Genomic DNA, 21,453 nt, shown 5'->3' on the forward strand with positions numbered 1-21,453 from the left:
TAAGGACTGTTGCTTTCCATACATCTGAATGGCATTCCTTCTTAACTAGACACTTAAAAATCTAGTAAAGTTGCTGCCAGTGTCCTCCAGTTTTCTGGTCAGCTGTGAATCTAAGTGTCTGGGTTTTGTTTCCTTTCTTTCTCAAAGAAAGCCAATCATAAGCTTATTTCAACATGTTAGAATTCCAGAGTCTTAAGGCGCCTCCTTGCCTCCCCGTCTCTGAGTGTCAAAACTCACTAATTTTATCAGCACGTTGTCAGGTAACACACTAGGTGTCGCAAAGCCAAAGCAGATCAGCTCTGGCCTGTTGCATGTTGTGCAAGGGTCAGCAGAGGATTGGAGAACTGAACTTGATCTTCAACTTACTGCCTATTTGTGAGACCTAAGCTGGTTATGAACAATATTGTAAAACCAGGTTATTTGGTTCTATAAGGGTTGTTTAAAGACCCTAAGCACTCCTGGGAACTTTACAGTAACAATGACTGACTTCATTCTATCTCTCTGAAAGCTCTGGATCATCGCAGTAACAAAAGTTATTATATTTCAGTTTGTCTGTTTACTCAAATGTCCTGAAAGATTTCTTAGAAGTCATCAAACTGCTGCATTCTATTGATAGGTGGGAATAGATTTACCAGACTCTTAATTGTCTTGTCATTGTCATGCCTTCCCTGTAATTTTCTTTTGGGAGAGAGAGCATTGCCTGCCCTGTTCCTTTTCTCTCCAGGGAGTGCTTGTGTGGCACTTTTTACCGTCTAGACAGTTTTCACATGTACGTCAAGCATGTTTTCTCTTTGTCTTGACCCTAAAAAGTACCATTTCATAGATCGAGAAACGGAGGTTCCAAGAAGTTAAGTGGCTGGCCCCCAAACCTGAACTCACACTCAAGTCTTTGACTTGAGAACTCTTGGACTTTACTAACCTGCCCTTATTATAGACGTATCCTAAAATAAAATAAGTGAAGTAATTGCAGAGAACCAAAGCTGTCTTCTAAGAAACATACTGCTCCCCCACCCTTACCTGCTCCCCTCAGCTCCAGCTGGCCACACTCAGTCTTTGCCTTCAGCTGGAATGAGTGTACAGCTCTGCTCTTAAACCTCTAGGGGAATCTCTATTTTCTTGTTCATATCAGGAGGGATGAGGGCTTACATATGACCTGTGGCTTTGTCTCTCCTTGGCTGTCTCTCATTGACGTTCCATAAGTTATTTCACCTCTTTGACCCTTAATCATCTATAAAATGATGATGACAAAATTACATGGCCTTTGTGATGAGTAAATGAACTAATCATTACAGCACTTAGCACTGGACTAAGCATTTGGTTTGCATCCAATAAATGGTGATAATAGAAATTATCATGTTGTTGTTATTATCATTTATCCCACACAGATCTGATTTCTAAAGGAGAAAATTTTCCTTTTCCTTGAACTGAAATGTGAGTATCCACATTAGAGAATAAAATGCATATTGGAAAATATCCATATTAGAGAGTTAATCATGAATTTTTACATTCCTGTGAAACCTCTAATATGGGAAGAGAGAATTGAATGGACATGTTAAATGCTCATTAATGGTACGCTCAGGTGGCCAAAGGGGCAGGGGGTAGGAGACACAGGAGCGGGGGGGATGAGGCCGACTTAAGGAGGGGGCACCACCCCTCCCCGCCAGATATGGTTGTCATGGGATGATGTTGCCTACTGTTGCCCAGTCTTTTTATTTTCTTAAGTGGAGTTGGAAATCCAGCTTTTCATGTGACATCGCCTCATTTTCAAACTTGGTTCACATTTGAAAAAGAAGAGAAGTTAAGCCAAACAATACATCTGGGGGCTGTCCGCGCCCACAACCCCCGCATAGCGATCCTGGCTGGGCTGCAGCATCTCCCAGCCTGGTCCAGCCCCAGGCTGCTTCGTTGCCAGAAACCAAGCCTCTGAGACTCACCATCTGAAGGAGTATCTCTCCCAAGTGCAGTAGTGTTTCAGCCCTTTTCCAGATCACAAATATGGGAATCAACTGCTTTGACTGATATTTTCACATACTTCATAAAACTGTAATTGAAAAACCTTTCCGGCACCGGGCCTGCATCAGGACACTGCAGCCCATTTTGGAAGAGAGGTAGGGAAAAACCACCACAGAAATTTAGAAATGTAAAAGCTGGATCTCACAGGAGATTGATATTCCGACCAAATTCCCTGCTCGGTTGAAGCAAACGGCTCAACCCAGATGCCTATTTTTCTGATTCTCAAACAGTTGCTACCTTTTAAAAAATCCCTTCTTATCGGATTTTGTATTAGTTCTGGCATTTTGCATTCAGCTGCCTCAGCATTTTGAGTTAAAGTACTGTTTAATTCCTAAATAAATAACTTAATGGAAAAGCATATCTTTGGGTAAACCGTTTCCAAAGTTCTTTTGCTAAAAATCATTTTTGTGCAAGTTTTTTTATTTCCTGTAGGATCATAAGCATCTTGAAAAAAGAACCATGCCCTATTCTGTCCAACCTTTCCATAAAGGGTTAATTTGAAGGCTCTTCCAGAGCAGATAAATGATGCATGTTTGTGTATGTTGGCTAATATTTTTGGTAAGTAACAAATGATTTTAGCTGGATTGGAATGCGATAGTGCTCCATAAATCTTGTGCTCATTACCTTGCCTCTATCGGACTATTTACCAATGTTGTTTTGACTGTCACTAAGAGAGTTAGTTAATCATCTTTTATTTTCAATCATCTCTGGGTTATTTTCCTTGTTGCTACCGTCCACCATCCAAGTCATATCAACTGAGGGAGAATTGTTTTCTCAGTTACTATTACTAAATGTAAAGGGCCAATTTGAAAGCCCTTCCCAGCAGGAAAGTTATGGTTTTGACAGACTATGAATTAGCACCACAGTCTAATCTTCACTTGCTAAACTATCCTATGTGCAATGATACGGCTTCATTTTTTCAACTTGTTTCCTCTTTTCCTCAGCCCCAGCCCTGCATGCTCTTGGGTTTTGGCTCATTTCAGAAACTCTACAATTAGGATTTGCCAGGTAAATGCACTGTTAAAATCAGCTTTCTCAGTGATAAACTAAAATTGGCAAGTATGGGTGGTGGTATTTGTTGCAGACTGCTCACCTCTGTCCAGCTCTCAGAAGGGTGTTTTATCCATGAGATCCCTGTTAAAGATGAAGGATCTCTATTAAAGCTGAGAGTGCTAAAAGTGTTTCAACTCTTTGAACAGGGCAGAAGTGCCTGTATTCTGAAATACTGCCTCTGGCAACAATGTAGATATTTCCATCTGCAAGAATCATTTTAAATGTTTGGGTTTTGTTACCTGATATATGACCTGATTCTGGGACATATATCAAAAAAAAAAAAAAAAGGCAAATTCAACAACTTGTTTGAGAACTCAAACTGCATTTCATTCCTTAGTGATCCAAGGAATTCAGGGATAAGTAAGAAAACAGAGCATGCCTATTTGGGAGCTATTTGGAATTAGAGGGGCCGGGGAGTGTTAAATAGGGAAGGTGCAGGTGAAACTCCTGCTCAGTTATTTTATGTTTGTCACTGGAAAAAGCAATTATTTTTCCATTCAGTTACAGCTTGTTTTATACTATATATAACTCCTTTAACATTTCCTTGTAAATCAAAATTTAAAAATCCTAGTTCAAAGGCACAATCAAGGAACTTCCCTGGTGGCGCAGTGCTTAAGAATCTGCCTGCCAATGCAGGGAACATGGGTTCGAGCCCTGGTCTGGGAAGATCCCACGTGCCGCAGAGCAACTAAGCCCGTGTGCCACAACTACTAAGCCTGTACTCAAGAGCCCGCAAGCCACAACTACTGAGCCCACACGCCACAACTGCTGAAGCCCGCGTGCCTAGAGCCCGTGCTCTGCAACAAGAGAAGCCGCTGCAATGAGAAGCCCGCACACTGCAACGAAGAGTAGCCCCCGCTCGCCGCAACTAGAGAAAGCCCGTGTGCAGCAATGAAGACCCAATACGGTCAAAAATAAAAATAAATAAATAAAATTTAAAAAAAGGAACAATCAAGTTTTCCATTTAAAGTACTGTATTGAATTAATCCCTTTGAAACATCCCTTAATTCCTTAATTTGCTACAAATTTATGTTTATACAGTTCTTCTTAAAACCATCCATAGTGAACTGTTAAACTTATGAGCCAAAAAGGCTAAAAAAAAGAAACCCTCAAAGCTAAGTTCCCTCAGTTGAACAAGTCACAGAGGGTGGGGAATTATACGCATAAATGCACACACACACTCTCACACTCACACACACACCTCTGCCTCCTTTCCAGGTCATTCACAGTTATCTACATAACAGTGAATTTAGGCTGGAGTTTTATTAAGAGGGTCTACAACTGTCCAGATTCAGTGGTTTATTCACCAGCCCTTGACTTTTAAGTTTTTAAACCAGACATTGAGTTTCTTCAGTTCATTTTTAGAAGGGAATAGTCCTATTATGAGATTAGATAGACAAAATTGGACTCTGTTCTTGCCTGTTGTGCTCCTGCTGGGACATTTTTTATGCCTCATCTATCTTCTTGCCTGTTCTAAATCCAGCTTTGGCCAAGCCATGCTATGACCTGCGTACACACCTCAGACATCGTGTACCTCACCTTCTGTCCATCTGTAAAACAGAGAATGCATGTTTGTTGAATAATTCGCTGTCTTCAGAGATCCTGCCCCTAGATTGTTTAGATCCCCCATTCTGCTCAACCTCTCCTGGTCTGTGCTCTGTTCCCAATCAAATGCCTTTCTGTCCTCTTGTGCCTCTCAAAACCAGACCCTGGCCTCCCAGTTACCTTAGTGGTGGTTTCTCCAGTACTGATCCTGGTTCCCAGAGACTTTGGGGGACTGTCATTGGAGAAAAGCCCCTCCTTTCCTGCTTTCAATATACTTATAATTAAGGGATGAGGGTTAAAATACAATTTAAAAACTAATAAGGTATCGCCTTGTATTAGAAGTTCCAAGTATGCAATAGAAGTTCAGAGAAGGGAAATCTTCCTAAACTATCTTTGACTTAATTACGAGGGTTTTTTTTTTTTTATTTGTTTGTATTTAGCAGTTGGCCAATTTATTTGACTCGCTGGGGAATGGCTGGCTTTCATGACGAGTCATGAAGGGTCCTGTGAGTTGTTTGACTGGATGCTTTGTTCTGGGTGGGATGGCATGTGTGACAGGCCAGTAGACTGGTCCCACCGGGTCTCGGGGGCCATGGGTGTCTGTTGCCAGCATCGCAGACCATGGCGGCTGGCTGCCAGATGGTTGCCTCTGTGTCTGACTCTGAAATGCCAACTGCACTTAAAAACCTTCTTGCCGAGAACAAGTCTTTCCATTGTGGCCCCTATGGTGATCAGAGCCTCTGGGTCCACGATCGTTTACAAGGCCAGGAGCAAGAGAAGAGCAGATGGAAAGAACTGTAAGAGGAGACCATGCCTGGAAAAATGGTGAGGAGGAATCGGTATTCGATTTTGCTAGATCCAGAATGAGTGGAGAAAGGGAAATCATGGGCAGCCACAAACTGGGTTCTCCGCAAACTTCCTGCCCAAACTGTGGACAGGCAACATCGGCATCAGCTGAGGACAGAGTCGCTGTCCTACCCTGGATGGTACCTGCGAGTGCCTGGAGAGGCTCTAGTGCCCTGTTCTTTCATCAAACACGAATCTGGGGGTTGCTGTGAAGGTAGATGATTGACAGCTACAATCCATTGGCTTTCTAGAAAGTAGATTATCCTCAGTAATGTGAATGGGCCTCCTCCAGTCAGTTGGAAGGTCTTACAGGCAAGAACTGAGGTTTCCTGGAGAAGGAATTCTGCCTTGAAACTGCAGCACTGATTCCTGCCTGAGTTTCCAGCTTGCCGGCCTGCACTAGAAATTCCAGACTTGCCAGCCCCACCATTGCATGAGCCAGTACACTCCATACACATACCCTGGTGGGTTTAACATATTCCCAAGGGATCTGTGTGCTTGTTAATATCTGAGGAGCACTGCTCTGAGTCATAGTGAGTTTTGTTTGCCAGTTGCCGTGGATTATTCTTTGAGATGCTGCACTTGGTTATATCAATTTTAATGATCCTGCTATGAAATTTATAGCACAAAGCAAGACATCCACAGGTGTTTGTGGAATAAATGAATTCCTAAATGCCCCCAAAACATGCCATAAAACAACAGTAGAAATTCAAATGCAGGAATTCAAAGATACGTGAATGCATTTCTGCCAGAGTATTTGGGATTATGTGTGGAATTTTGAGACTTTACCTAATAGCTCAGCTAATGGTAGACACCATTCCAAAGTTACAGAGTAACAATTTGTATGCAAAATTCCTAATATTTATCTGGGATAATCTAACCTTTATTAGGCTGCCCATCTATGACCTTCAAAGACAGTAGTACTATTCCAGAAATAGAGGTAGCTAAGCATTTACTTCGTTCTTATTCTCAAGACTCGGAACCTCTGTCTCTAGGTAGTGAGTTTGGGGAAAATGTGCTCTAAAATGAGGAAGGCAGTGTGATCTAGACTGAAGGTCTTGCTGTTACTCATGGGTCTGTTTGAAGAGAAGTGACATGTGATGGGCCATGTGATACTGTCATATGCTGGAGGAGGCCGTCCTCATTCACTTCCTTTACTGGCTGGCTTTCCAGGTAAGAGATCTTCTCGTTCTGGAGAACGTTACGAAGAGCTCATTTGCCTGTTACAGGTAGAAAATTCACTGAGGATGGTCAGTTGCTCACAGAGCGTCCCTAGGCAGGAAAATACACCTTAATATGAGATCATCTTAACTGAAGACTCTTAAGAGAGTAATTTTCCAACCTGTGTTGGAAGGAATTTTGAAGTTGTTTGGGGTTGGCTATAGGGTTCATTAGGTGGTATTTGCTATGCTGTTGTTTACAGAAATATCTTTGTCCCTGGCTACTTAGGTGCATGCATTAACTCTTCATTCTTTGGCTTCACAAAAATTATATATTAAGCATACGATGTTGTTTGCTAGGACAGTAGCTTTTTCTGTGGACTGGAATGCACAAGAGGCAGTTGTAAGTGGAGTGAATCACCATCCCTCCCACGTTCTGCCCCACTGGCTCTGCCCCCCACTCTGACTAGCCTTGAACTATCCAGCATGTTCTCAGTGACCTGCGAGGACTCCAGGGTGGGCCTCAGATTCTTCACCTGGGGCTATGGGCTTTCAAGGAATCTGTGGACCAGCCTCTGAAACCATGAGCAAAAGCTTGTATGCATTTCTCGCTGTCCCCTCGCCCCAAAGTGAGCACTTAAAGCCTTTATCAAGATTAGCTGACCCCCAGTAAAGGTGAAGGGAGCCATGCTCTCTATCCCACCACTGCACCTGTTCACAAAGGACAACACTGGCCTTAAGTGGAGCCTGGACTCTATTTGCTGGTGGAATCATCCGGATCAGGAGCCTCCTGGGTCCGCTAGTATGGAGTGCCTGGTGGGGGTGGGGGCATGGCAGTGACTGCCCTGTGTCAAGGCTTTCGAACTTTTCCAATTAAAACAAAAAAGCTGGTCAAGCTAAAAAGTCTGCTCACCTTAGCAGTGGTAGCTTTTACCGTAACAAAGGGAAAAATGGGGCCCCCTCTTTGGTACTCAGGAGGCTCTATGTGATAACTTAGCACCTTGACTAGCACGTAGTAGGTGCTTAATATGGACACGTTCTGTTGCATACCTCCCCCTCCCTCCACATGCCTGTGCCTCCAAGTGTGCGTCAAGTTGTCCTTTTGCCTTTTCCCCAGAATTCAGCCGTGAGATTTCTCTTTTTTGGCCTCTCCATCTGGCAGCAGGGCTGTGCATCTGCTTGTCTCCCAGCCCCCTGAGCCCTGCAGCCTACTGGCCCCTCTTTCTTCTTTCTTTTTTTTGATGACCCTTTTTTTGTCTCTTCCCTGTGGATTTGTGTTTTGCAGGCATCAGATCTAAAGCACTTATACTTGTCCACACATCTGTGGTTGCCACTGCAGCTCCCAGTCACATCTGGCTTTTTTCTCTCCCATCACTCCTGACTCTGCCACTTTTGTCACACTTCTTAGCTTCTGTTAGAAAAGGATCTGCCAGCCCAGGGAAGGACTCCTTTCCATCAGCAGTGTGTCAAAGTGCTAATCACGTGGCTTTAGGTGTGTGTTTTCCACAAGGAAACATCTTCCAGCTTTATTGAGGGGCTACCCCACCACTGTCACATACATTATATATGTGTTTGTGTGTTGGGGGCAGGGAGGGTATTTTTGTGCTGATTTGTTTTGTGCCAGTTATGTCGTTTCCAACTAATTCCAGGTCAGGGTCTCAGCCTCGGTTGCATGCGAGAATCGAGAATTGTCTGAGCAGCTTCTAAAAGACCTGGTGCCCAGGCCACTCTCCAGAATAAGTAAATCAGCATGTCCGGGGGGGTGGGGCTGCTTCATGAGTTTTTTAAGCGCTCTAAGCGATGGATTCCAACATGGCCCCAAAGTTGATAACCACTAATAGAGGCTAAAATCCTAAAATGCTGGAAGGCTGAATTCCAAGTCTTGGAGGCTTGATTTTATATTTAAAAACAGCAACTTTCTAACCAGCAAAGAGATGCTTGTCTGAAACTATTAAAAAAATCAAATAAACAGAACATGGCCTAGCTTTTTGTTTGTTTGTTTTGCCTTGCCTGTGTCTTGTAGGGAAGCCTGAAGTGTTAAATTAGCTGTTTCACAAATGGATCCAAATCTAACCATTGTAGAAAATATACATATATTCATTGTTGTCTTAGTCCCAAATGGAACACAAGATTCAGAGAGCATCGTGGCCTGTATTTTTAGCTAAGCTTAGTTAGAGCTCTTGGTTTGGGAGACATTGAGAATTTCAAAATAGATTGTCACCTAAAAATATACTTCCTGAAATGAACTTGAGGCCTGAGAGGGATGAATGGGTTTATTTTTTTGCTTCTATATTTAATGTACCACAAGAAAGCAAATCTTAAATTTATATAGGTTTATATTTTTAGAGACCCAGGAAACAGGTGCTGTGCCCAAGCAACAAAGACGTCTGCGTGGCAAAGTGTCGGTGACAGAAACTAGATTTCACGGGCAGGGAGTGGCCATGGGAGGTCTTAGAAGCTGTGCATTGGGACTTAGGCTGGAGTGTCCTTAACACAGGAGAGGACGAGGAGGATTTGCTCAGGCCTTTCCAATGGTGACCCTGGGAGAAGCACCCTCCCGCTTCCTGATGGAGTCTGGTCTAGTGCCCCCTGCTGTCTGAGTGCTTAATCTTTCCTAGTCTAGCAAAGAAGTGTCTTTGAGTTCACGTTTGTTGACAATAGCCTGGTCTCACTCTCCAAAGTCATGCCTTTAGTTACCACCATTCCCAATGGAAAAGGGTCTCATTGAGGGAAAAAAGAGGGAAGGGGTGTTATACCTTTTTGGCACCTCTCAGCATGCAGATATGTGTTGCCAAGGACAGTTTGTCTTCAGTGTGTTACTGGTGAATGTGAGTGACTATTGGGGGTATCATCACACTCCCCCAAGGGGAGGGAGGAAGCTCTCTGTCCCTTCCCACCTGGCACCAAGGCCAGATGTGAACTTCTTGTGTTCATTCCTCCGTTTATTAGCTAGTCACCATTGATTCAGTACGCTTGTTCGGATGTCTTCTATGTGACAGCCCCTCTTCTTGGCCCTGGAGAAGCAGTGTGGAAACAAGGCAGAGAAGGCCTCATGGAGCTTGCATTTTGGTGGATGGGGCAGAAGCCAGTGAGTGATGGAGACTGTGCAGAAGATCAGACAAAACCCTATGTTGGTTCCTTGTGGGCTGCTTTAGGATGAAGAGGTGACATTTAACCAGAGATCAGGAAGGTGACAAGAAGGCAGGCAAAGGGCACAGCAAGGGAAGGGCCTGAGGAAGGCAGGAGCTTGGCTTCTTCCAGGAAAGGCCCGTGTGTCTTAAAAGGTAGCGAGTGAAGAATAAGAGGGCGGCTGGTGGCGGTGGGAGGGATGAGGTCAGAGAGGTTGCTGGCATTCACCTGTGGGACTCCAGGCCTCACCTGTGTGTGTGTGTCTAGGAGACACACTTTATCAACTGAGTTGGCTCAAGGCAACAGGAAGCAGGCAGAGCCAGGCTCTTGCAAAGAAGGCCCGGATAGCTCTGCCGGGTGTAGGTCAGGAAAGCGATGGCAAAGTCCCACCTCACCCCCAGGGTCTCCTCCGAGCTGGCCGACCCCCTTTCCCCACGTCACAGCTCTGCTCCTCGGGACCCCTCTCTGCCCATGAGGTGGGGACTCTCGTCTGGCTCCCACGTCTTCCGTGCCTCTCTTTATTTTGGGTTGCCCTGCCCTGGTCTGTTTTCGTGTCCATCCACCAGCTAAACTATAATTTCCTTAAGGGTACGCTCACCAGCACTGAGCACCATGCAGTGGGGCGACGCAAGCTCTGTCTCTGGATTGAATGAGGAGGGTTTTGTAGAAAGAGTGCCTTATGACGCTCACTGACAAAGGCAAGAAGTTACCAAACCTCCTCCATCCCAACCATCTCCACGCTGCCCTGGCTTTCATTACCAAATTCTCATCTGATGTGGAGGCCTTATGTGGCCTTTCTCCGCATTCATTCTTCTGACACCAGGTCCATTTGAGATTGCATCGTATCAGGAATCCACTGGCAGCTGATTACGTTGGTTAATCATGTAATGCATCTCTTTTCCCTCCCAGTTAACAGTGACATGATGGTCACTGACGACAATGGTGCCGTCAAGTTGCCGCAGTTGTGTAAATTCTGTGATGTGAGATTGTCCACCTGTGACAGCCAGAAGTCCTGCTGGAGCAACTGCAGCATCACGGCCATCTGTGAGAAGCCGCAAGAGGTCTGCGTGGCTGTCTGGTAAGGTTGCCCTGTAACACCTTTCTTTCCCCTTTTATAAGCAGTGTGCGTTCGTGGTATGTAGTCATGTGTCTCCATGCCCGAAACTTCGACATCTGTCCCATTCCCTTCCCTTTAGACCATCTCTTTTTCAGTCGTTCAGTGTAATTTCTAGAGACACTCTATACATTTTCAGATACACACACACACCTTTACTATTTATAAGTCCGGAAACCATTCCTTGTGTCGAGGAGAGGGATTTGCCCCTTACTAGTCATTTAATTGAGACCCCTTGGGATCCCCGTAGTGACGCCAGGAGCTTTGTTCTTCTGACACAAACTCAGTCCTGTTTCGTGGAGATGAAAGGTGGGCTGTTGCAAGAGGGACGCACTTGTCAAAAATGGGGGAAGTGACTTGGCATCAGGAGACAACCTATTCCTTAGTCAGAAGCCTTGGCCAGTGCCTCACACCACTGCTGGGCCAAACCCTGTGTCTTCCTCTGGGAGCAGGACCACATCTTCCTCTTGGAGCAGATCCCCTTCTCTCCCTCGCTCTGTCCACCCCTCCCTCCCCTCCCCTCCCCCCTCCCTTTTCCCCTCCCTCCCTCCCTCCCTCCCTCATCCTCCCGTCTTGCCAGGCATGCATGCGTGCGCGCGTGTGTGCACGCACACACACACACACACACACGCACACACACAAACACAGTGGGTGCTCATGAATCATTTGATTAACTCATAGTTATGAATTGGGAGTATAAGCCAGAGATTAAAGAAAAATAGAGATCATTAAGGGAGTCCTTATTTTATAAAAAACTACACATTCATTAATGAAATATAACATTTTGAAGCCTTATTCTGATGGTTTCAATTTATCAGCTATTTTTTTAAAGTAACCTCTGTGTCTCCTGGCCATTTGCAAATGAGCATGTAAACCCAGATATCTTGCCCGCTCCTTCTGGAAGGAGCCTTTTGAGACTTTCTCTGGACCGTGTATACTCAGCCTTGATGATAAATCTGAAACCCTGGCACATTTCCCTACGTACCAGGACATGAATTAGGTTCTTAAGAACTAAAGGAATGTTAACAGCAAAGATCTGTCACGGCAGCTTGCCATACCTGCCAGCTACACTTGTGTCCAGCTCTGAGTGGTGGTTTTGAAAAAGGGATTTTGACAGAGATGGTGTTCAGAGCAGAGGCACGAGTGTGATCAGAGGTTCAGAAGCATGCCATCTGAGGGCTGGTGGGGGCAGTTAGCCATGGCTGGTCCAGTAAAGAGGACGGGGCTCTGTTGAGATCTGAAGGGCTCTCAAGTGGAAAATATAGTCAGCTTGTCGTGCAGAACTCTGCAGGACAGGAGACCCACAGCATTTACAAGGGGACAGACAGACTTGTACTCAGGATCAGTTGAAACATTTTCTCAGTCGTGGTTTCCTGCCAGTGGGCCAGGCTTCCTTCTCTGGAAGGGTCAGACCAAGTTCGAGAGGATGGAGGACCACTTGTCAGGTTTGGGGCAGGAAGCCTCAGACCCCAGACCAGCTGACCCCAGGCTCCTCTTCATTCCTGTTTTCTGCTGACTGTCTTTACTTAAATATCCACTGGAGGTGAGAACATACTTCTGCACCCAAACAGGCTCTTTTCATTAAAGGTAGTTTCCCTACCCCAGTACAAGTCCAAGGGGTGGAGTGTGAATCACACATCCCTGGCGTTGAAGCTTTGCTGTCTCAGAAGATGCGGGCCTGTGGGGAAGCTCTCTGTGCCCTCTGTGTCTCAGCCCTAAAGATTAAATACACTGAACGTTATTTTTACCTTTCTGGGCAAAGACACATTTGGATGTGGAGAGAGGGAGGTGCCAGGGATGCTGTCCTGCACCCCCGCCCATGCAGCACTGAGGTGCTCACCCTGGGCTGAGGGATCACCCCAAGCCCTCCAGGGGTGCTCCTCTTGTCTGCTCCCCGAGCTGCTTCATTGGAGTCCGGCAGGTTCAGCCTCTCTGTACCAGCAGCCAGCATCCCAGGACTGGTTGGTGCAGTGGCCGAAACGCCTGACCACTTTGCCTCAGCTTGGGACAGCTCTGATGGGCCATCCCAGCCCCCAGCTGCCCAGAGGTCAGCAGAGGCCTCATCGCGACCCCCCTCCCTGCTCTGTGCAGCATTGCTGCCTTTGGCCCCTGCAGGGGAATCTCCCTAGAGCTCCTGCACAGAGATCCAGAGATCTCACAGCCTCAGAGTCTGTGTCCAGGGCACACACACTCGGACACTAGGCTATCTTAGGAATAGCCCAGTGGGGGAATAAAAGACTCTGCTCTCTGTGGTGGTACTCTCCCACGATCAGTTTTAGTGTTCTTTTCATTCACTCGCTGATTCATTCATTCATTTATTTATTTTTAATTTATTTATTTTTTGTGGTACGCAGGTCTCTCACTGTTGTGGCCTCTCCCATTGCGGAGCACAGGCTCTGGACGCGCAGGCTCGGTGGCCATGGCTCACGGGCCTAGCGGCTCCGCGGCACGTGGGATCTTCCCGGACCGGGGCACGAACCCCTGTCCCCTGCATCGGCAGGTGGACGCTCAACCACTGAGCCACCAGGGAAGCCCTCATTCATTTATTGAACTAATGCCAGTTGTGCACTCTTACCATGTGAAATGCTTAAGTCCTTTTCAAGGATAGACATATTTTAGAACCAAAATTAATTTCATAACTGTGGTTCTTTTGTCGCAGATATTGACAACCTCTTCAGTAGCAGGACAAAGAAGTCTGTATTTATTTCACTGTATCCTCCTTTTCTGTGCTCCAGTGTACCCACAGATGTTTTGCACAGTGGGCCCTGCCTGTCCAGGAGACACCGTTACAGCACTGAGTGGAGGAAGCAGTTGAGGACCTTATGGAGCCTCAAGTGCTGTGGCTGAGTTTCCTCCCTCTGATTCTAGTTCTATAGGCAGCGGGGGGTGGAAGTCGGGGCTCTGAAAGAGCTGCCCAGGGCTGCAGAGCAGCTTTCCTTCGTGGCTCACAGTTTCTTCCTTGTCCCATCCCGGGGCCTCTGGAGGCTTCACAAGGCAGGGACACCATGCTTTTCCCTGGGATCCCGGAGGACTCAGCACGGCTTCATCTTGTTACCAAAACCAAACACAAACCCCCACCTACACAGGTGGGCACACAACTATGGGGGCAGGGAGGGAGGTGCTTTTGTTTCATGGCCACTGTTTTTGCCAAGACTTTCCAGTAGCTTGGGGGTTAAGGATAGGTAGGGGTTTTGGGGGTTTTTTTAGTTTTTTTTTCAAAATTTATTACTTTTTAATTTTTTATACAGTCTTTAAAGATTATGCTCCATTTGCAGTTATTACAAAATATTGGCTATATTCCCATCCTTGAGCCTGTCTTATACCCTCCCACTCTCCCCACCTCCCCACTGGTAACCACTAGTTTGTTCTCTGTATCTGTGAGTCTGTTTCTGTTTCGTTACATTCACTAGTTGTACTTTTTAGATCCCACATATAAGTGATATCGTATAGTATTTGTCTTTCTCTGTCTGACGTATTTAACTTAGCGTAATGCCCCCCAAGTCCATCCATGTTGCTGCAAATGGCAAAATTTCGTTCTTTTTATGACTGAGTAATATTTAGCTAGATTCTGTCCAGCAAACTAGAGATGCAATGCTAGCCTCACAGTGCGATCAGGATGGAAGGTTTGGAGTCACCCCAAGGACCTAGCGATCTCCTGTTCCCCCACGCCCTCCCTTTAATGATTTAATTAAGGCATAACGTGTAAAGTTCTCTGACAGGTTTGTCTCCAAGGAAAGCCCTCACGTTATGATCCTAAGTGGGTTCTGAGATAAGTAAAGGAAAGACTGAAGTGCGTGGAAAAGCACAGGACATGACGGGACAACCTGTAAGTGATGGAGAACAGGAGGCAGCGCTGCTGTTGGAAACAATGTCCTGATGGAGATACAGCCCAGACTGCTTCCCTGTGGGACCATACTCACCCCCTCCTTCTCTGTACCCCAGGAGAAAGAATGATGAGAACATCACACTGGAGACGGTCTGCCATGACCCCAAGATCGCCTACCATGGATTTGTCCTTGACGACGCTGCTTCTTCAGAATGTATTATGAAGGAAAAAAAGGGGTCTGGAGAGACTTTCTTCATGTGTTCCTGCAGCTCCGAAGAGTGCAACGACCACATCATCTTCTCCGAAGGTGAGTGTTCTTCTCGGGATGGTCTGCAGGCTCAGGGCACATCCCTTCCTGGCTGGTGCTGGATGGTGGGCTCACACTGGGGATCAGGCCCCCTTCACCTGTTGGAAAGAGGGGCTTAAGGGGTAGCAGGGTTGGCTCTGGTCTGTATCGAATCTGGCTCCCGGGGCCCACATTATGATTTGTCACTGAGAAATAGTTTGTGTCACCCAGAGCAGTGGTTCTCAAAGCGCAGTGCCTGGAACAGCAGCAGTGGCATCACCTGAGAACTTGTTAGAAATGCAGATTCCAGGGTGCCACCCCGACTGTGGAACCAGAAACTCTGGGTGCGGGCCCAGGGTGATTCTCAGGCAGCTCAAGTTTGAGAATGACTGGTCCAGAGTTGGGAGGAGGCTGTATGATTCAGGAGGGAGACTTTAACTCAAGTTGTTGTGTGTACGTACATACTCCTAGGATTTGTCTAAAGGGGAAAGTACATTAACCTCAGTAATGACAGCCTGTTGGATGCACACTTGTCTCTATCCATCATGCATATTGTGTTGGCCAAAAAGTTCGTTTGGGTTCTGTAACATCTTCCACATAAAGCCAAATGAACTTTTTGCCCAACCCAATATTATCCCTCCTTCCCTCCCCTCTTTCTCTACTCCCTCCCTCTCTCCCTCCTACCTTCCCTCCCATCTTCCATCTGCCCATCCATCCATCTGCCCATCCATCCATCCACCCACTTTTCCATCTCTCCATCTGCCCATCCATCTCTCCATCTGTCTATGTATCCATTCATCTATCTGTCCATCTGTCCATCCATCTCTCTGTCCATCTGTCCATCCATCCAAACACCTGTCCATCTGTCCATCCACTCAAACACCAATCCATCTGTCCATCCATCCACCATCCATCTGTACATCTGTCTGTCCATCTATCTGTCCATCTGTCCAACCATTCATTGTACCCACTCATCCATCTTTCCATGCAAACAGTTGATCATACTATAAATATTACCTGGCAATATTTTTTTTCACCCACCCACTTTTACTTCTCTTCTAAACAAGACAATATATGTAGATATATTGTACACCTTTTAATTGTTGTCCAGAATTGCATAATATGGCATATCTTCTATGAGTGACTTAACCATTCTTAACTTATTCCCAAATAAGTTGGTAGCTTATTTTAGGTGTCTCCAGTTTTCCACTTAATGCTACATTGACTATCTTTGTAAAAACATCTTATACATTTGTGCTAGTATTTCTGCAAGATAGATTTCTAGAAATGAAATTTCTGGATCAGAGGTATGCACATTTTAAATTTGGATAGCCACTATTAAATTGTTCTCCTCCCCCAGAAGATATATAAGCATATGAATTCCATCTACTTTCTCCAGCACTGGAGATTATAAGCCTTTTAATTTTTCCAGGCTGATGATGCAAATAATATTCTCTTGATTTTAGGAATATAAATTCAGCATGGGGAAAGGTTATTTTAGCCCCAAATAGGTCCAATTCAATAAAAACTCCTTTTGGAACACAAGTGCTGGGTCGACACACTATCCCTGCTACTGTGTGTGTCCCAAATATGGAAAGTGATGAGTCTCATGCTTTGTGTATGGTGCTCATGGGCATTGCAGACCCACCTCTTGCTCTCCGTGTGTCCTTCAGCCAGTTTCCCTCCCTTCCTGTTCTACACCCCACCTGTGCCAATTTCTCAGTGTACAAAGGCAGGCATGTACATCTTGTCAGCGCAACACTTTCCAAAATCACTCCCCTCTCCTGTTTTTTCGTCCTACAGGCACTCCATGTCTCTCATTTTCCTTATGTAATTTGAGTTAGGAGGGACATTGTAACTAGATTAAATCACACTAAAACATGGTAACCTTGATATCCTGGTTTACCGTGTTAACCTTCCCCAAGTACTTCACCTTTAAAAACAAGGCCCAGGCTAAGCCAAAGGAATTAATCCCTAATAGTGGAATATCCAGACATGTTTATTACCATCTATGAAACTTTTCTCTCCTTTTGCATACTGGCTTATCCACAACGGAAGAATTTATTTCATTCAAAGGGGACAAAAGTTGATAAGTGGCTTGCAAGTTGGATATATTTTATATATATGTATATTACTATAAGCTCTTAAAGTATTTATGACTTCAGTTTTCAGCGTATTTTCAACTCATGTGATAATCATGGGCCCACATTCATGTTTTCCCTCTTATTCATTATCAGACTGTTTGTTTCTTTATGAGGTGAGATAATCAGCATAAAGGTGGTTTCTCATTGTACAACTCAAGAAATCCAGCACAGCTGATGACTCAGATACTTGAGTGATTTCAGAGTCTTCTAAAATGCTCCAGGGAGTATGCTTAAAAATAACCATCTCTCTTCTCTCTATTTGTTGTAGGGGGATATTTTCATCCCCTACAACATCAGGTATTAGGAAGAACACTTTGGGGTCCATTTCTCTTATTGCCACCATCTCTTCTTTATATTAAGGAGTGAAAACTTTTTTTTTAATTGAAGTATAATTGACTTACAATGTTGTGTTAATTACTGATGTACAACAAAGTGACTCAGTTATGTACATATGTGTGTGTGTATGTATATATATATATATATACACACATACATACATATTTTTTAATATATTCTTTTCCATTGTGGTTTATCATGGGATTTTTAAAAAATTGGGGTATAGTTCTTTTACAATGTTGTGTTAGTTTCTACTGTACAGCGAAGTGGAGTTCCCTGTGCTATACAGCAGGTTCTCATCAGTTATCTATTTTATACATATTAGTTAGTATATATATGTCAATATATGTCAATCCCAATCTTCCAATTCATCCCACCCCCACTTTCCCCCCTTGGTGTCCATATGTTTGTTCTCTACTTCTGTGTCTCTATTTCTGCCTTGCAGACAGGTTCATCTGTACCATTTTTCTAGATTCCACATATATGTGTTAATATACGATATTTGTTTTTCTCTTTCTGACTTACTTCACTCTGTATGACAGTCCCTAGGTCCATCCACATCTCTACAAGTGACCCAATTTCATTCCTTTTTATGGCTAATATTCCATTGTATATATCTACCACATCTTCTTTATCCATTCATCTGTTGATGGGCATTTAGGTTGCTTCTATGACCTGGCTATTATAAATAGTGCTGCAATGAACATTGGAGTGCAGATGTCTTTTTGAGTTATAGTTTTCTCTGGGTATATGCCCAGTAGTGAGATTGCTGGGTCTCATAGGATATTGAATATAGTTCTCTGTGCTATATAGTAGGACTTTGTTGTTTATGCATTCTATATATAAAAGCTTACATCTGCTAATTCCAACCTCCCAGTCGATCCCTCCCCCAACTCCCTCCCTCTTGGCAACCACCAGTCTGTTCTCTATGTCTGTGATTCTGTTTCTGTTTCCTAGATAGGTTCATTTGTGTCATATTTTAGATTCCACATATAAGTGATATCATATGGTATTTGTCTTTCTTTTTCTGACTTACTTCGCTTAGTATGATCATCTCTAGGTCCATCCATGTTGCTGCAAATGGCGTTATTTCGTTCTTTTTTCTGGCTGAGTAGTAGTCCATTGTATATACGTACCACATCTTCTTTATCCATTCATCTGTTGATGGACATTTAGGTTGTTTCCATGTCTTGGCTATTGTGAATAGTGCTGCTGTGAACATAAGGGTGCATGTATCTTTTTTGAATTATAGTTTTATCTGTATATATGCCCAGGAGTGGGATTGCTATATCACATGGTAATTCTATTTTTAGTTTTCTGAGGAAGCTCCATACTGTTTTCTACACTGCACCAATTTACATTCCCACCAACGGTGTGGGAGGGTTCCCTTTTCTCCACACTCTCTCCAGCATTTGTTATTTGTAGACTTTTTAATGATGGGCATTCTGACTGGTGTGAGGTAGTACCTCATTGTAGTTTTGACTTGCAGTTCTCTAATAATTAGCAGTGTTGAGCATCTTTTCGTGTGCCTGTTGGCCATCTGTATGTCTTCTTTGGAGAAATGTCTATTTAGGTCTTCTGCCCATTTTTCGATTGGGTGGTTTTTTTTGTTGTTGAGTTGTATGAGCTATTTGTATATTTTGCAAATTAAGCCCTTGTCAGTCGCATCATTTGCAAATATTTTCTCCCATTCTGTAGGTTGTCTTTTCGTTTTGTTTATGGTTTCCTTTGCTGTGCAAAAGCTTGTAAGTTTGATTACGTCCCATTTGTTTATTTTTGTTTTTATTTCTATTGCCTTGGGAGACTGACCTAAGAAAACACTGGTACAATTTATGTCAAAGAATTTTTTGCCTATGATCTCTTCTAGTTTTATGGTGTCATGTCTTATGTTTCAGTCTTTAAACCATTTTGATTTTATTTTTGTGTATGGTGAGAGTGTGTGTTCTAACTTCATTGATTTACATGCAACTGTCTAACTCTCTCAGCACCACTTGCTGAAGAGACTTTTTCCCATTTTATATTCTGGCCTTCTTTGTCAAAGATTAATTGACTGTAGGTGTGTGGGTTTTTTTTCCTAGGCTCTCTATTCTGTTCCATTGATCTGTATGTCTCTTTTTGTGCCAGTACCATGCTGTTTTGATTATTGTAGCTTTGTAGCATTGTCTGAAGTCTGGGAGGGTTATGCCTCCTGCTTTGTTCTTTTTCTTCAGGATTGCTTTGGCAATTCTGGGTCTTTTATGGTTCCATATGGATTTTAGGATTATTTGTTTTAGTTCTGTGAAAAATGTCATGGGTAATTTGATAGGTATTACATTAAATATGTAGATTGCTTTGAGTAGTATTGCCATTTTAACAATATTAATTTTTCCAATCCAAGAGCATGGGTTATCTTTCCATTTCTGTATTGTTCCAATTTTAGTTTTTGTGCTGCCAAAGTGAGCACATATCTTTCCATTTCTTTGAATCATCTTCAGTTTCATTTATTAATGTTTTATAGTTCTTAGCATATAGTTCTCAGTTCTCAGTATAGTTCTCAGTCTTTCACCTCCTTGATCAGGTTTATAAGGTGGGAAAACTCTTGAAGCAATTTTTATTTTTCTACTCCAAGTCAAATAAGATGGGGAACACAAAAGCTCTCTGGAGTGTTTTGTGTAGTATTTTTATTAGGATAGCACTCTGTTCCTGTTGCTTTCTGATTTACAAACAATGGATAATGATTACTTACATCTTACATTTTTCTTAAATATGTGAGGGAAAAAAAAGTTGAGCCACAAGATTTACTCTTTAAAGTAGATCTTTATTTTCAGTGTTACTATGAATGATAGCTGACATTCAGAGGGAATGTAGTTGCTGTGTTTGTTGCTAAGCCCCTGTGATGGCCTGGCCTCAGTTAATCTCATAGCCACCCCATGAGGTAGGCACTGCTAGTATCACCATCTTATAGATGAGAAAACCAAGCTCAGAGAACTGTAACACCTTGTCCAGGATCCCATGACTAGTGGTGGCATAGCTAGGATTCATAATGGGCTGTGGATAAAATACAACTTCTGTGAGGGTTTTTCCCCCTTCCTTCTCTTTTTATGTCCTTCTTTCTTGCACTCTCTCTATCTCTGTCTTTCTAAACAGATAACATATGTACATATTAAAAAATTCAAATTCGACAAACTGGATACAGTGAAAAGAAAGCCTCCTCTTGGTCTGGGATCATCCAGAGAGATTTTTCTGCATGAACTCTGCATGGAAATCCTAAACTTGGTAAATCATATCATTGAGATTTTTTTTAAAAGTCAGATTCATTGATGTATAATTTACATAAAATAAAATCCACCGTTTGAAGATACTATTTTCACTGAATTGTGACTAATATATATAGCTGTGTAACTACTACCACAATCAAGATACAGAACATTTTTGTGACTCCCAGTAAATTCCCTTATTCCCTTTTTCCATCATCATTGGGATTTTTATCCTCATTTTAGAAATTTGGTTGCTTTCTTCCTGTATTTGGTGATTTCCGTTTACTTAACCGAGGCCATGACCTCAGTCCTCCAAAGAATGGACAGGTGGGACAGCCCAGCCTCAGACAACAAGATACCACTGTGTTCCTTTGCCTCTATAGGCACCCAGGCCTATTCTACCAAAAAAAAAAAAGGGGGGGGGGTATTATTTAGCACTGATTTTCTCTCCTGCTCCATGTTGCTTGTCTGTACGCCTGGCATAAAGCCTGAAGCCTGGCAGATGGTTTGGGGGAGGATGGGCCTCTACACAAGCCACCAGTCCTCCCATCTTCACTCCTTTCAGGTTCCCAGAGGTTGGTGTGTAGTGATGGCTTGTATGCCTCTGGTCTTGTTCACCTTGTCGAAGCACCTTTACGTTCTATACCTGAGAAATGTGCAGAGAATGTATTGAAGATATTGAAGATTCGTTGAGATAATTGTCTTAAGGCCCAGAAAGATGATTAGATTACTGTCCCCTGGTGATGACGGCAGAGAGCCAGGAAC

At 43.8% G+C, this 21,453-nt stretch overlaps 1 protein-coding gene across 1 annotated transcript in view; it reads left to right on the forward strand.

Annotated features, from left to right (window-relative positions):
• Positions 1-21,453, forward strand: part of TGFBR2 (transforming growth factor beta receptor 2) — a 93,739-nt gene that overhangs the window by 22,739 nt on the left and 49,547 nt on the right. Inside the window, exons 2-3 of the mRNA XM_082662752.1 lie at positions 10,656-10,824; positions 14,803-14,993. Of these exons, the coding sequence (XP_082518878.1) occupies positions 10,656-10,824; positions 14,803-14,993 (360 nt within the window). The remainder of the gene's footprint in view (positions 1-10,655; positions 10,825-14,802; positions 14,994-21,453) is intronic.

The sequence above is a fragment of the Grampus griseus genome (genome assembly GCF_964374135.1).
Source record: "Grampus griseus genome assembly, chromosome: 10".
In the NCBI taxonomy this organism is placed as follows: Eukaryota; Metazoa; Chordata; class Mammalia; order Artiodactyla; family Delphinidae; genus Grampus; species Grampus griseus.